Here is a 16792-nt window from a genome sequence, read left to right as displayed (position 1 = left end):
AAAAGAGAGAAAAAGAGAGAGAGAGATGTTAACATTTCCAAAGCAAGTGAAGTAGATAATATACAAAAGTGAAATAAACAATAAAAATGAACAGTAAACATTACACTCAACAGAAGTTCCAAAAGAATAAAGACATTACAAATGTCATATTATGTATATATACAGTGTTGTAACAATGTGCAAATGGTTAAAGTACAAAAGCGCTCTCTCTCTCTCTCTCTCTCTCTCTCTCTCTCTCTCTCTCTCTCTCTCTCTCTCTCTCTCTCTCTCTCTCTCTCTCTCTCTCTCTCTCTCTCTCTCTCTCTCTCTCTCCCCCTTCTCTTGCTCTCTCTCTCAATTCAATTCAATTTCAATTTAAGGGCTTTATTGGCATGCCAAAGCATTGCCAAAGCAAGTGAAATAGATAATAAACAGAAGTGAAATAAACAATAAAACATTTTTACAGTAAACATTACACTCATAAAAGTTACAAAAGAATAAAGACATTTCCAATGTCATATTATTTGCAAATAGTTAAAGTACAAAAGGGAAAATAAATAAACATAAATCTGGGTTGTATTTACAATTCTTCACTGGTTGCCATTTTCTCGTGACAACAGGTCACACATCTTGCTGCTGTGATGACACACTGTGGTATTTCACCCAATAGATATGGGAGTTTACCAAAATTGGGTTCGTTTTTGAATTCTTTGTGGGTCTGTGTAATCTGAGGGAAATATGTTTCTCTAATATGGTCATACATTTGGTAGGAGGTTAGGAAGTGCAGCTCAGTTTCCACCTCATTTTGTGGGCAGTGTGCACATAGCCTGTCTTCTCTTGAGAGCCTGGTCTGCCGACGGCGGCCTTTCTCAATAGCAAGGCTATGCTCACTGAGTCTGTACATAGTCAAAGCTTTCCTTATGTTTGGGTCAGTCACAGTGGTCAAGTATTCTGCCACTGTGTACTCTCTGTTTAGGGCCAAATAGCATTCTAGTTTGCTCAGTTTTTTTGTAAATTCTTTCCAATGTGTCAAGTAATTATCTTTTTGTTTTCTCATGATTTGGTTGGGTCTAATTGTGTTGCTGTCCTGGGGCTCTGTGGGGTCTGTTTGTGTTTGTGAACAGAGCCCCAGAACCAGCTTGCTTAGGGCAAGTACTGTTCTCTAGGTTCATCTCTCTGCTTTGTTATGGAAGGTTTGGGAATCGCTTTCTTTCAAGTGGTTGTAGAATTTAACGTCTCTTTTCTGGATTTTGATTGCAGGTATCTCTCTCTCTCTCTCTCTCTCTCTCTCTCTCTCTCTCTCTCTCTCTCTCTCTCTCTCTCTCTCTCTCTCTCTCTCTCTCTCTCTCTCTCTCTCTCTCTGCCTCTCTCTCTCCCTCCCCCCAATACTGTGGGGATCAATAGTTCTGTTAGCTAAAGTTTCTACTGCAGAGTGACAACTGCATTGTTTGTGATTTATGGTACATGATGTTGCCATAGGACTCCTCTCTATACTCTCATTGGATTAGATTGCTGTGTGTATTGAATGTGTGTGCTGTTTCTCCTGTCAGAGAGAGAACTGTCAGATCCTCCACCTCCATACTGTCTAATCCTCTCAGTAATACATTAGAAGATAAGATGACGAGGGGCTGAGTAACCAAATAAGCATCCATGATACTCAGTGCCAAGCAGCCTGGCACACCCAGCTGTACACACACATGCACGCAGTCACTCACACACACGCACACACACACACGGCTGTGGATGTACGCACACATACGCATGCACACACACACACGCACGCACGCACGCACACACACACACACACACACACACACACACACACACACACACACACACACACACACACACACACACACACACAGCATTATTTCAGTAATCTGAGCTGGAGGGGCAGCTGTGCTGTGGGTAGAGGAGTTTGTTTCAGGGCTGATTTGTTTGTTTGGGCTCTGGCACCCAGATGAGCAGTAATCAGAGGAGTTAGCAGACAGGATTGTGTTAGCCATGACACTGATGAGGCTGCTAGGCTTCCTCCCCCACAGGCCCATGCACAGCCCCGGACCTCAACAACTCAATCCCACAGCACCTCACCGCAATCTGGGCCAAGCTAGCACACACAGAACACACACACCAAGCACACACACACACAGCACACACACACCCAGCACTAAGCACACAGGGAGACCCATTGCCAAACAGCCTCGAGAAATACCCTTTTGGACAGGGTAGTTAGTAGACTGATTTAAAGATGCGATACAATTGATTAAATTGATGTATTAAAGTGTGAAGAGCTGTGTTGTGTGGTTTTGCCAGATTTTGAATGGGTGTATGATTCAGAGGGGTTGGGTTAAATGCAGAAGACACATTTCAGTTGAATGCATTCAGTTGTACAACTGACTAGGTATCCCCCTTTCTCTGTCCTATATGTGTGTCTGTTTAGATACAGATACACTACATGACCAAAAGTATGTGGACACCTGTTCGTCTAACATCTTACTCAAAATAATGGGTATTGGGCCTCCCGAGTGGCGCAAGGGTCTAAGGCACTGCATCGCGGTGCTAGAGGCATCACTACAGACCGGGGTTCAATGCATGATTGGGAGTCCTATAGGGTGGCGCTCAATTGGCCCAGCGTCGTCCAGGTTAGGGGAGGGTTTGGCCGGGGGGCATTACTTGGCTCCTCGTGCTTTAGCAACTTCTTGTGGCGGGCCGGGCACCTGCTGGCTAACCGCGGTCGTCAGTTGAACAGTGTTTTCTCCGACACATTGGTGTGGCTGGCTTCCGGGTTAAGCGGGCGGGTGTTAACCTCTCTAGGGTACGTGGAACGGCGTCCCACCTCTTCAACAGCCAGTGAAACTGCAGGGCGCCAAATTCAAAACAACAGAAATCCCATAATTAAAATTCCTCAAACATGCATGTATTTTACACCATTTTAAAGATACACTTGTTGTAAATCCAGCCACAGTGTCCGATTTCAAAAAGGCTTTACGACGAAAGCAAACCAAACGATTATGTTAGGTGAGTGCCTATTCACAGAATAACACAGCCATTTTTCCAGCCAAAGAGAGGATTCACAAAAAGCAGAAATATAGATAAAATTAATCACTAACCTTTGATGATCTTCATCAGATGACACTCATAGGACTTCATGTTACACAATACATGTATGTTTTGTTCGGTAAAGTTCATATTTATATCCAAAAATCTGAGTTTACATTGGCGCGTTACGTTCAGAAGTTCCAAAACATCCGGTGATTTTGCCGAGAGCCACATCAATTTACAGAAATACTCATTATAAATGTTGATGAAAATACAAGTGTTATGCATGGAATTTTAGATGCACTTCTCCTTAATGCAACCGCTGTGTCAGATTTCAAAAAAGCTTTACGGAAAAAGCAAACCATGCAATAATCTGATGTCGGAGCTCAGAGCCCAATCAAGACAAAAATATATCCGCCATATTGTGCAGTCAACAGAAGTCAGAAATAACATTATAAACATTAACTTACCTTTGATGATCTTCATGAGAATGCACTCCCAGGAATCACAGTTCCACAATAAATGTTTGTTTTGTTCGATAATGTCCATTATTTATGTCCAAATTCCTCCTTGTTGTTCTAGCGTTCAGTACACTTTCCAAACTCACGGCGCGCGGGCAAGTCCAGCGGAAAGTACGGAAGAAAAGTTAAAAAAGTTATATTACAGTCCGTAAAAACATGACAAACGAAGTATTGAATCAATCTTTAGGATGTTTTTAACATAATTCTTGAATAATGTTCCAACCGGAGAATTCCTTTGTCTTCAGAAGTGCGATGGAACAGAGCTCGCTCTCACATGAACGCGCATGGTCAGCGCATGTTCAGGTCATGGTAGACCTTACTCAATCCCCTCTCATTCGGCCCCACTTCACAGTAAAAGCATCAGACAAGGTTCTAAAGACTGTTGACATCTAGTGGAAGCCTTAGGAAGTGCAACATTACCAATATCCCACTGTATCTTCAATAGGAGCTGAGTTGAAAATCGACCAACCTCAGATTTCCCACTTCCTGGTTGGATTTTTTCTCAGGTTTTTGCCTGGCATATGAGTTCTGTTATACTCACAGACATCATTCAAACAGTTTAAGAAACGTCAGAGTGTTTTCTATCCAAATCTACTAATAATATGCATATTCTAGCTTTTATTGCTGAGTAGCAGGCCGTTTACTCTGGGCACGCTTTTCATCCGGACGTGAAAATACTGCTTCCTACCCCAAAGAAGTTAAGAAGCGCGGTTTAGTGGGTCATGTTTTGGAGGATGCGTGACTCGACCTTCACCTCCCGAGCCCATTGGAGAGTTGCAGCGATGAGACAAGATCGAAATTGTGGAGAAACAGGGGGTAAAACACCAAAAAATTATTATCATTGTAATGGGTATTTATATATGGAACAGGAAATGGCCTTCCCCAAACTGTTGCCACGAATTTGGAAGCACAGAATCATCTAGAATGACATTGTATTCTGTAGCTTTAAGATTTCCCTTCACTGGAACTAAGGGGCAAAGCCCGAACCATGAAAACAGCCCTAAACCATTATTCTTCCTCACCAAACTTTACAGTTGGCACTATGCATTCTACGAGCTTCAGCACATGGCGGTACCGTTCTGTGAGCTTGTGTGGCCTACCACTTCACGGCTGAGCCGTTGTTACTCCTAGACGTTTCCACTTCACAATAACAGCACTTACAGTTGACTGGGGCAGCTCTAGAAGACAGAAATCTGATGAACTGACTTGTTGGAAAGTGGCATCCTATGACAGTGCCACGTTGGAAAGTCACTGAACTCTTCAGTACAGGCCATTCTACTTCCAATGTTTGTCTATGGAGATTGCATGACTGTGTGCTCGATTTTATACACCTGTCAGCAACGGTGTGGCTGAAATAGCCGAATACACTAATTTGAAGGGGTGTCCACATACTTTTGTATATATAGTGTATCTTCTCTAATTTCCTTTCCCAGGTGTGAGAGGTTAGTATTGCCATCCTCTCAATGAAGCTATAGACTGTGCTGCTGGCAACATGTTAGAACTGATATCCATTCCCCTCTCCCCAGGGCCAGTGCCAGGGAGGACAACATTCATTTAACTTTATCAAGCTATAATTTCCCTCAAATGGCTTTGGCTCTGTGTTTTGAATGTCCCGTCTCTCTGCCCAAGGCTATTATTGGTTCTGCTTTTGTATCGAGCCTGTGTACTGACTTTCTTCTCTCTCCACTCTGCAGGCTTGGTGGTGCGAGAGGCCAGTATTGAGATCACACGGCAGCAAGTAGAGGAGCTGTTTGGACCAGAGGACTTCTGGTGTCAGTGTGTAGCCTGGAGCTCTGCAGGGACCACCAAGAGTCGCAAGGCACACGTCCTCATCGCGTGTGAGTAACGCCCTCTACCGTGTCACTATCGAGTCCCCTCAACCCTGTCCTCATTCCTTTCCCCATCCTGTGCCCATCCCGTCCCCATCCCTGTCCCTATTCCTGTCTTCATCCATCCTAGTCTCTATCCCTGTCTCCATCCCTGTCCCCATCCCAGACCCCATCCCAGACCCCATCCCAGTCTCCATCCCAGTCTCCATCCCAGACCCCATCCCAGTCTCCATCCCAGTCTCCATCCCAGTCCCCATCCTGTCCCCATCCTGTCCCCATCCTGTCCTCATCCCAGTCCCCATCCTGTCCCCATCCTGTCCCAGACCCCATCCCAGTCTCCATCCCTGGCCTCATCCCAGTCCCCATCCTGTTCCAGACCCCATCCCAGTCTCTATCCCTGTCCCCATCCCTGTCCCCATACCAGACCCCACATCAGTCTCCATCCCTGGCCCCATCCCAGTCCCCATCCTGTCCCAGAGCCCATCCCAGTCTCTATCCCTGTCCCCATCCCTGTCCCCATACCAGACCCCACATCAGTCTCCATCCCTGTCCCCATCCCTGTCCCCATCCCAGAGCCCATCCCAGTCTCTATCCCTGTCCCCATCCCTATCCCCATCCCAGACCCCATCCCGGTCTCATCCCTGTCCTAGACCCCATCCCAGTCTCCATCCCAGTCTCCATCCCAGACCACATCCCAGTCTCCATCCCAGACCACATCCCAGTTTCCGTCCCTGTCCCCATCCCTGTCCCTATCCCTGTCCCTATCCCAGTCCCCATCCCAGTCCCCATCCCAGTCTCTATCCCTGACCCATCCCAGTCCCCATACTGTCCTCATCCCTGTCCCCACCCCAGTCCCCATCCCAGTCCCCATCCCAGTCCTCACAGTCAAAGAGTCACTGAGAGTTCAAGTTGATCTGTATCTGATACGGTGTACAATAGAGACAGTTGTACAGGCAGTCAAGCAAAGGCTCTCATAAGTAATGGCACTTACGTGTTCTTTTGAGCGTGGGTGGGTAAAACAGCCCATAGACTCCAGTTTCATTGTGTATAAACTAGGAGGAACAGAACAGAGATAGGGAGTGCTGTATACACACAGCACAAGGATATGTTTATACCAACATTTCCGGTTATTTGTTGGTGGTCCTCAAATGCCCTTTTCTTATGTTAGTAATTCTACTGGTCAGTATACCAAATACCAACATGTTTTCCAGTAACAACACATTTATTTCTTCCCTTGCGCTTAAATCAGTTTAACGTGACCCAGAGGACATGCCAATCAAAACGCGAAGGGAGTTGGAAACTCTGACCGAGACGAAACAGAATAGTTTTATGTCGTTCAGTTGTTGAGTGATCACAGCAACAACAACAACAACAACAAAAAGAGTACACGAAAATGACAGAAAAAGTACTGGAGTTAACTGATGAACTCTGACTGCTCTACTTTTTATCAGCTCTTTTTCTGCTTTATCTTTATCTCTGAGCCATGGGTCTTCTGCAGTCATCGGTATTTGTATGGACCTTATTAATTTCTGACTTCAAGCCATGTTGTGTCCAGTCTCTCTCTTTCTCCAATAGAGTGACAGAGGTCTCTGGGACACTTATATCCCTTTCATACACAGACATACTCATACACATTTTTATACCAGCCTTTTCATAAATCTGAAAGGAGTAGAGATAAAATGTATGGAAAAATATGATTGCTGCATTTTCACAGACCCTGTAACCAAAATACAGGTATTGGATTTGTGTGAATGGTTCTCTGCTTTTTTTTTTTTACAGGTAAATTCATTAACTGTTGTTTAACACCTCCCTAATTTGGACTGCAAACCCACCCCCATGTTTTAACAACACCCACCAACCCCCACCCCTCCCAGTTTGCCAGTTACCCACTGATATGTATAAAAGGGGTATACGTGAAAATAAGTGGTAAATTAGGGGCTGTTTGAAAGGGGTCATGTTAACATTGCCTTGTATTTTTTACAGTTAATGTACCAAATCTTCTGTCTGATATGAGTATTACTGCTGCGATGGCCACCCTCTGTGTTTAGTAAATGCATTTCGATGGGTCTCAGAGGGGCGGCCACGATGTGTCACTTCTCCATTGGCCTATCAGAGACCCTGTCAGGATGACTCACTAGACATCTGAGAAAGTGCTGTGTTCATGCCTCTGTTACTACTCATCACCAGCACTCACTTAACAGCATATATACTCATCACCAGCACTCACTTAACAGCAGCTACACTCATCACCAGCACTCACTTAACAGCAGCTATACTCATCACCAGCACTCACTTAACAGCATATATACTCATCACCAGCACTCACTTAACAGCAGCTATACTCATCACCAGCACTCACTTAACAGCATCTATACTCATCACCAGCACTCACTTAACAGCAGCTATACTCATCACCCACACTCACTTAACAGCATATATACTCATCACCCACACTCACTTAACAGCAGCTATACTCATCACCCACACTCACTTAACAGCAGCTATATTCATCACCCACACTCAGTTAACAGCAGCTATACTCATCACCAGCACTCACTTAACAGCATCTATACTCATCACCAGCACTCACTTAACAGCAGCTACACTCATCACCAGCACTCACTTAACAGCATCTATACTCATCACCAGCATTCAGTTAACAACAGCTATACTCATCACCAGCATTCAGTTAACAGCAGCTATACTCATCACCAGCACTCACTTAACAGCAGCTGCACTCATCACCAGCACTCACTTAACAGCATCTATACTCATCACCAGCACTCACTTAACAGCAGCTACACTCATCACCAGCACTCACTTAACAGCAGCTACACTCATCACCAGCACTCACTTAACAGCATATATACTCATCACCAGCATTCACTTAACAGCATCTATACTCATCACCAGCACTCACTTAACAGCAGCTATACTCATCACCAGCACTCACTTAACAGCAGCTACACTCATCACCAGCACTCACTTAACAGCATATATACTCATCACCAGCACTCACTTAACAGCATCTATACTCATCACCAGCACTCACTTAACAGCATATATACTCATCACCAGCACTCACTTAACAGCAGCTATACTCATCACCAGTATTCACTTAACAGCAGCTACACTCATCACCAGCACTCACTTAACAGCATCTATACTCATCACCAGCACTCACTTAACAGCATATATACTCATCACCAGCACTCACTTAACAGCAGCTATACTCATCACCAGTATTCAATTAACAGCAGCTACACTCATCACCAGCACTCACTTAACAGCATCTATACTCATCACCAGCACTCACTTAACAGCAGCTATACTCATCACCAGCACTCACTTAACAGCAGCTACACTCATCACCAGCACTCACTTAACAGCATCTATACTCATCACCAGCACTCACTTAACAGCATATATACTCATCACCAGCACTCACTTAACAGCAGCTACACTCATCACCAGCACTCACTTAACAGCATCTATACTCATCACCCACACTCACTTAACAGCAGCTATACTCATCACCAGCACTCACTTAACAGCAGCTACACTCATCACCAGCACTCACTTAACAGCATCTATACTCATCACCAGCACTCACTTAACAGCATCTATACTCATCACCAGCACTCACTTAACAGCAGCTACACTCATCACCAGCACTCACTTAACAGCATCTATACTCATCACCAGCATTCACTTAACAGCATCTATACTCATCACCCACACTCACTTAACAGCATCTATACTCATCACCAGCACTCACTTAACAGCATCTATACTCATCACCAGCACTCACTTAACAGCATCTATACTCATCACCAGCACTCACTTAACAGCAGCTATACTCATCACCAGCACTCACTTAACAGCAGCTATACTCATCACCAGCACTCACTTAACAGCAGCTACACTCATCACCAGCACTCACTTAACAGCATCTATACTCATCACCAGCACTCACTTAACAGCAGCTACACTCATCACCAGCACTCACTTAACAGCAGCTACACTCATCACCAGCACTCACTTAACAGCAGCTACACTCATCACCAGCACTCACTTAACAGCATCTATACTCATCACCAGCACTCACTTAACAGCAGCTATACTCATCACCAGCACTCACTTAACAGCAGCTATACTCATCACCAGCACTCACTTAACAGCAGCTACACTCATCACCAGCACTCACTTAACAGCATCTATACTCATCACCAGCACTCACTTAACAGCAGCTACACTCATCACCAGCACTCACTTAACAGCAGCTATACTCATCACCAGCACTCACTTAACAGCAGCTATACTCATCACCAGCACTCACTTAACAGCAGCTACACTCATCACCAGCATTCACTTAACAGCATATATACTCATCACCAGCACTCACTTAACAGCAGCTATACTCATCACCAGCACTCACTTAACAGCAGCTATACTCATCACCAGCACTCACTTAACAGCATCTATACTCATCACCAGCATTCACTTAACAGCATATATACTCATCACCAGCACTCACTTAACAGCAGCTATACTCATCACCAGCACTCACTTAACAGCAGCTACACTCATCACCAGCACTCACTTAACAGCATATATACTCATCACCAGCACTCACTTAACAGCATATATACTCATCACCAGCACTCGCTTAACAGCATATATACTCATCACCAGCACTCACTTAACAGCAGCTATACTCATCACCAGCATTCACTTAACAGCAGCTACACTCATCACCAGCACTCACTTAACAGCATCTATACTCATCACCAGCATTCACTTTACAGCATATATACTCATCACCAGCACTCACTTAACAGCAGCTATACTCATCACCAGCACTCACTTAACAGCAGCTACACTCATCACCAGCACTCACTTAACAGCATATATACTCATCACCAGCACTCACTTAACAGCATATATACTCATCACCAGCACTCACTTAACAGCATATATACTCATCACCAGCACTCACTTAACAGCAGCTATACTCATCACCAGCACTCACTTAACAGCAGCTACACTCATCACCAGCACTCACTTAACAGCATCTATACTCATCACCAGCATTCACTTAACAGCATATATACTCATCACCAGCACTCACTTAACAGCAGCTATACTCATCACCAGCACTCACTTAACAGCAGCTACACTCATCACCAGCACTCACTTAACAGCATATATACTCATCACCAGCACTCACTTAACAGCATATATACTCATCACCAGCACTCACTTAACAGCATATATACTCATCACCAGCACTCACTTAACAGCAGCTATACTCATCACCAGCACTCACTTAACAGCAGCTACACTCATCACCAGCACTCACTTAACAGCATATATACTCATCACCAGCACTCACTTAACAGCAGCTATACTCATCACCAGCACTCACTTAACAGCAGCTATACTCATCACCAGCACTCACTTAACAGCAGCTATACTCATCACCAGCACTCACTTAACAGCAGCTATACTCATCACCAGCACTCACTTAACAGCAGCTACACTCATCACCAGCACTCACTTAACAGCAGCTATACTCATCACCAGCACTCACTTAACAGCAGCTATACTCATCACCAGCACTCACTTAACAGCAGCTATACTCATCACCATCATTTAGTTAACAGCAGCTATACTCATCACCCACACTCACTTAACAGCAGCTATACTCATCACCATCATTTAGTTAACAGCAGCTATACTCATCACCAGCACTCACTTAACAGCAGCTATACTCATCACCAGTATTCAGTTAACAGCAGCTATACTCATCACCAGCACTCACTTAACAGCAGCTACACTCATCACCAGCACTCACTTAACAGCAGCTACACTCATCACCAGCACTCACTTAACAGCATATATACTCATCACCCACACTCACTTAACAGCAGCTATACTCATCACCCACACTCACTTAACAGCAGCTATACTCATCACCAGCACTCACTTAACAGCAGCTATACTCATCACCAGCACTCAGTTAACAGCAGCTATACTCATCACCATCATTTAGTTAACAGCAGCTATACTCATCACCAGCATTCACTTAACAGCATCTATACTCATCACCAGCACTCACTTAACAGCAGCTATACTCATCACCAGCACTCAGTTAACAACAGCTATACTCATCACCAGCACTCACTTAACAGCAGCTATACTCATCACCAGCACTCACTTAACAGCAGCTACACTCATCACCAGCATTCACTTAACAGCATATATACTCATCACCAGCACTCACTTAACAGCAGCTATACTCATCACCAGCACTCACTTAACAGCAGCTATACTCATCACCAGCACTCACTTAACAGCATCTATACTCATCACCAGCATTCACTTAACAGCATATATACTCATCACCAGCACTCACTTAACAGCAGCTATACTCATCACCAGCACTCACTTAACAGCAGCTACACTCATCACCAGCACTCACTTAACAGCATATATACTCATCACCAGCACTCACTTAACAGCATATATACTCATCACCAGCACTCGCTTAACAGCATATATACTCATCACCAGCACTCACTTAACAGCAGCTATACTCATCACCAGCATTCACTTAACAGCAGCTACACTCATCACCAGCACTCACTTAACAGCATCTATACTCATCACCAGCATTCACTTTACAGCATATATACTCATCACCAGCACTCACTTAACAGCAGCTATACTCATCACCAGCACTCACTTAACAGCAGCTACACTCATCACCAGCACTCACTTAACAGCATATATACTCATCACCAGCACTCACTTAACAGCATATATACTCATCACCAGCACTCACTTAACAGCATATATACTCATCACCAGCACTCACTTAACAGCAGCTATACTCATCACCAGCACTCACTTAACAGCAGCTACACTCATCACCAGCACTCACTTAACAGCATCTATACTCATCACCAGCATTCACTTAACAGCATATATACTCATCACCAGCACTCACTTAACAGCAGCTATACTCATCACCAGCACTCACTTAACAGCAGCTACACTCATCACCAGCACTCACTTAACAGCATATATACTCATCACCAGCACTCACTTAACAGCATATATACTCATCACCAGCACTCACTTAACAGCATATATACTCATCACCAGCACTCACTTAACAGCAGCTATACTCATCACCAGCACTCACTTAACAGCAGCTACACTCATCACCAGCACTCACTTAACAGCATATATACTCATCACCAGCACTCACTTAACAGCAGCTATACTCATCACCAGCACTCACTTAACAGCAGCTATACTCATCACCAGCACTCACTTAACAGCAGCTATACTCATCACCAGCACTCACTTAACAGCAGCTATACTCATCACCAGCACTCACTTAACAGCAGCTACACTCATCACCAGCACTCACTTAACAGCAGCTATACTCATCACCAGCACTCACTTAACAGCAGCTATACTCATCACCAGCACTCACTTAACAGCAGCTATACTCATCACCATCATTTAGTTAAAAGCAGCTATACTCATCACCCACACTCACTTAACAGCAGCTATACTCATCACCATCATTTAGTTAACAGCAGCTATACTCATCACCAGCACTCACTTAACAGCAGCTATACTCATCACCAGTATTCAGTTAACAGCAGCTATACTCATCACCAGCACTCACTTAACAGCAGCTACACTCATCACCAGCACTCACTTAACAGCAGCTACACTCATCACCAGCACTCACTTAACAGCAGCTATACTCATCACCAGCACTCACTTAACAGCAGCTATACTCATCACCAGCACTCACTTAACAGCAGCTATACTCATCACCATCATTTAGTTAACAGCAGCTATACTCATCACCAGTATTCAGTTAACAGCAGCTATACTCATCACCCACACTCACTTAACAGCAGCTATACTCATCACCCACACTCACTTAACAGCATCTATACTCATCACCAGCACTCACTTAACAGCATCTATACTCATCACCAGCACTCACTTAACAACATATATACTCATCACCAGCACTCACTTAACAGCATCTATACTCATCACCAGCACTCACTTAACAGCATCTATACTCATCACCAGCACTCACTTAACAGCATATATACTCATCACCCACACTCACTTAACAGCAGCTATACTCATCACCAGCACTCACTTAACAGCATATATACTCATCACCCACACTCACTTAACAGCAGCTATACTCATCACCCACACTCACTTAACAGCAGCTATACTCATCACCCACACTCACTTAACAGCAGCTATACTCATCACCAGCACTCAGTTAACAGCAGCTATACTCATCACCAGCACTCACTTAACAGCAGCTATACTCATCACCAGCACTCACTTAACAGCATATATACTCATCACCCACACTCACTTAACAGCAGCTATACTCATCACCCACACTCACTTAACAGCAGCTATACTCATCACCAGCACTCACTTAACAGCAGCTATACTCATCACCAGCACTCAGTTAACAGCAGCTATACTCATCACCATCATTTAGTTAACAGCAGCTATACTCATCACCAGCATTCACTTAACAGCATCTATACTCATCACCAGCACTCACTTAACAGCAGCTATACTCATCACCAGCACTCAGTTAACAACAGCTATACTCATCACCAGCACTCACTTAACAGCATATATACTCATCACCAGCACTCACTTAACAGCAGCTATACTCATCACCAGCACTCAGTTAACAGCAGCTATACTCATCACCAGCATTCACTTAACAGCATATATACTCATCACCAGCATTCAGTTAACAGCAGCTATACTCATCACCAGCATTCAGTTAACAGCAGCTATACTCATCACCCACACTCACTTAACAGCATCTATACTCATCACCAGCACTCACTTAACAGCATATATACTCATCACCAGCATTTAGTTAACAGCAGCTATACTCATCACCAGCATTCAGTTAACATCAGCTATACTCATCACCATCATTTAGTTAACAGCAGCTATACTCATCATCGGCACTCACTTAACAGCATCTATACTCATCACCAGCATTTAGTTAACAGCAGCTATACTCATCACCAGCATTCAGTTAACAGCAGCTATACTCATCACCAGCATTTAGTTAACAGCATCTATACTCATCACCAGCATTTAGTTAACAGCAGCTATACTCATCACCAGCATTCAGTTAACAGCAGCTATACTCATCACCATCATTTAGTTAACAGCAGCTATACTCATCATCGGCACTCACTTAACAGCATCTATACTCATCACCAGCATTTAGTTAACAGCAGCTATACTCATCACCAGCACTCACTTAACAGCAGCTATACTCATCACCAGCATTCAGTTAACAGCAGCTATACTCATCACCAGCATTCAGTTAACATCAGCTATACTCATCACCATCATTTAGTTAACAGCAGCTATACTCATCATCGGCACTCACTTAACAGCATCTATACTCATCACCAGCATTTAGTTAACAGCAGCTATACTCATCACCAGCATTCAGTTAACAGCAGCTATACTCATCACCAGCATTTAGTTAACAGCATCTATACTCATCACCAGCATTTAGTTAACAGCAGCTACACTCATCACCAGCATTCAGTTAACAGCAGCTATACTCATCACCATCATTTAGTTAACAGCAGCTATACTCATCATCGGCACTCACTTAACAGCATCTATACTCATCACCAGCATTTAGTTAACAGCAGCTATACTCATCACCAGCATTCAGTTAACAGCAGCTATACTCATCACCAGCATTCACTTAACAGCAGCTATACTCATCACCAGCATTCAGTTAACAGCAGCTATACTCATCACCAGCATTCACTTAACAGCATCTATACTCATCACCAGCATTCAGTTAGCAGCAGCTATACTCATCACCAGCACTCAGTTAACAACAGCTATACTCATCACCAGCATTCAATTAACAACAGCTATACTCATCACCAGCATTCAGTTAACAGCAGCTATACTCACCACCATCATTTAGTTAACAGCATCTATACTCATCACCAGCATTCAATTAACAACAGCTATACTCATCACCAGCACTCAGTTAACAGCAGCTATACTCATCACCAGCACTCAGTTAACAACAGCTATACTCATCACCAGCACTCAGTTAACAGCAGCTACAGTCCTACTTCTAATCAAATCAGATCCTATCAAGTTGTATTTGTCACATGTGCCGAATACAACAAGTGTAGACCTTACAGTGAAATGCATACTTACAAGCCCTTAACCAACAATGCAGTTCAAGAAATAGTTAAGAAAATATTTACTAAATAAAATAACAAGTAACACAATAAAATTACAATAACAAGGCTATATACAGGGGGTAGATAATAAATAGCAAGTAGCAGCAGTGTAAAAAATAAAGGGGGGGTCAATGTAAATAGTATGGGTGACCGTTTGATTCATTGTTCGGTAGTCTTATGGGTTGGGGGTAGAAGCTGTTAAGGAGCCTTTTTTTGGGCCTTCCTCTGACACCGCCTAGTATCCAGGTCCTGGATGTCAGGAAGCTTGGCCCCAGTGATGTAAGATGCCGAGCAGTTGCCATACCAGGCGTTGATGCTACCGGTCAGGATGCTCTTGATGGTGCAGCTGTAGAACTTTTTGAGGATCTGGGGGACCCATGACAAATCTTTTCAGTCTCCTGAGGGGGAAAAGGTGTTGTCGTGCGCTCTTCATGACTTTCTTGGTATGTTTGGACCATGATAGTTTGTTGGTGATGTGGACACCAAGGAACTTGAAACTCTCGACCCGCTCCACTACAGCCCCGTCGATGTTAATGGGGGCCTGTTCGGCCCTCCTTTTTCTATAGTCCACGATCAACTCCTTTGTCTTGCTCACATTGAGGGAGAGGTTGTTGTCGTCTCTGACCTCCTCCCTATAGGCTGTCTCATCGTTGTCAGTGAACAGGCCTACCACTGTTGTGTTGTCTGCAAACTTAAGTTGGAGTTGTGCTTGGCCACGCGGTCATGGGTGAACAGGGAGTACAGGAGGGGACTAAGCACTCACCCCTGAGGGGCCCCAGTGTTGAGGATCAGCATGGCAGATGAGTTGTTGCCTACCATTACCACCTGGAGGCGGTCCGTCAGGAAGTCCAGGATCCAGTTGCAGAGGGAGGTGTTTAGTCCCAGGGTCCTTAGCTTAGCGGTGAGCTTTGTGGGCACTATGGTGTTGAACCCTGCGCAGTAGTCAATGAACTGCATTCTCATGTAGGTGTTCCTTTTGTCCAGGTGGGAAAGGGCAGTGTGGAGTGCAGACCGTGGCTCGGGTGGTTGATGTCCTTGATGATCTTTAAGGCCATCCTCTGACATTGGGTAGGTGTAGGTGTCCTGGAGGACAGACAGTGTGCCCCCG

The 16792-nt window shown here is 44.3% G+C and overlaps 1 protein-coding gene across 1 annotated transcript in view; it reads left to right on the top strand.

The window, feature by feature from the left end:
* Positions 1-7511, top strand: part of LOC139536578 (netrin receptor UNC5C-like) — a 164945-nt gene extending 157434 nt beyond the window's left edge. Inside the window, exon 3 of the mRNA XM_071337221.1 lies at positions 5234-7511. Within this exon, the coding sequence (XP_071193322.1) occupies positions 5234-5385 (152 nt within the window). The 3' untranslated portion in view covers positions 5386-7511. The remainder of the gene's footprint in view (positions 1-5233) is intronic.
* Positions 7512-16792: the final 9281 nt, after the last annotated feature.

This window comes from Salvelinus alpinus, chromosome 1, assembly GCF_045679555.1.
Source record: "Salvelinus alpinus chromosome 1, SLU_Salpinus.1, whole genome shotgun sequence".
Classification (NCBI taxonomy): Eukaryota; Metazoa; Chordata; class Actinopteri; order Salmoniformes; family Salmonidae; genus Salvelinus; species Salvelinus alpinus.
This window is presented reverse-complemented; position numbering and strand designations above follow the sequence as displayed.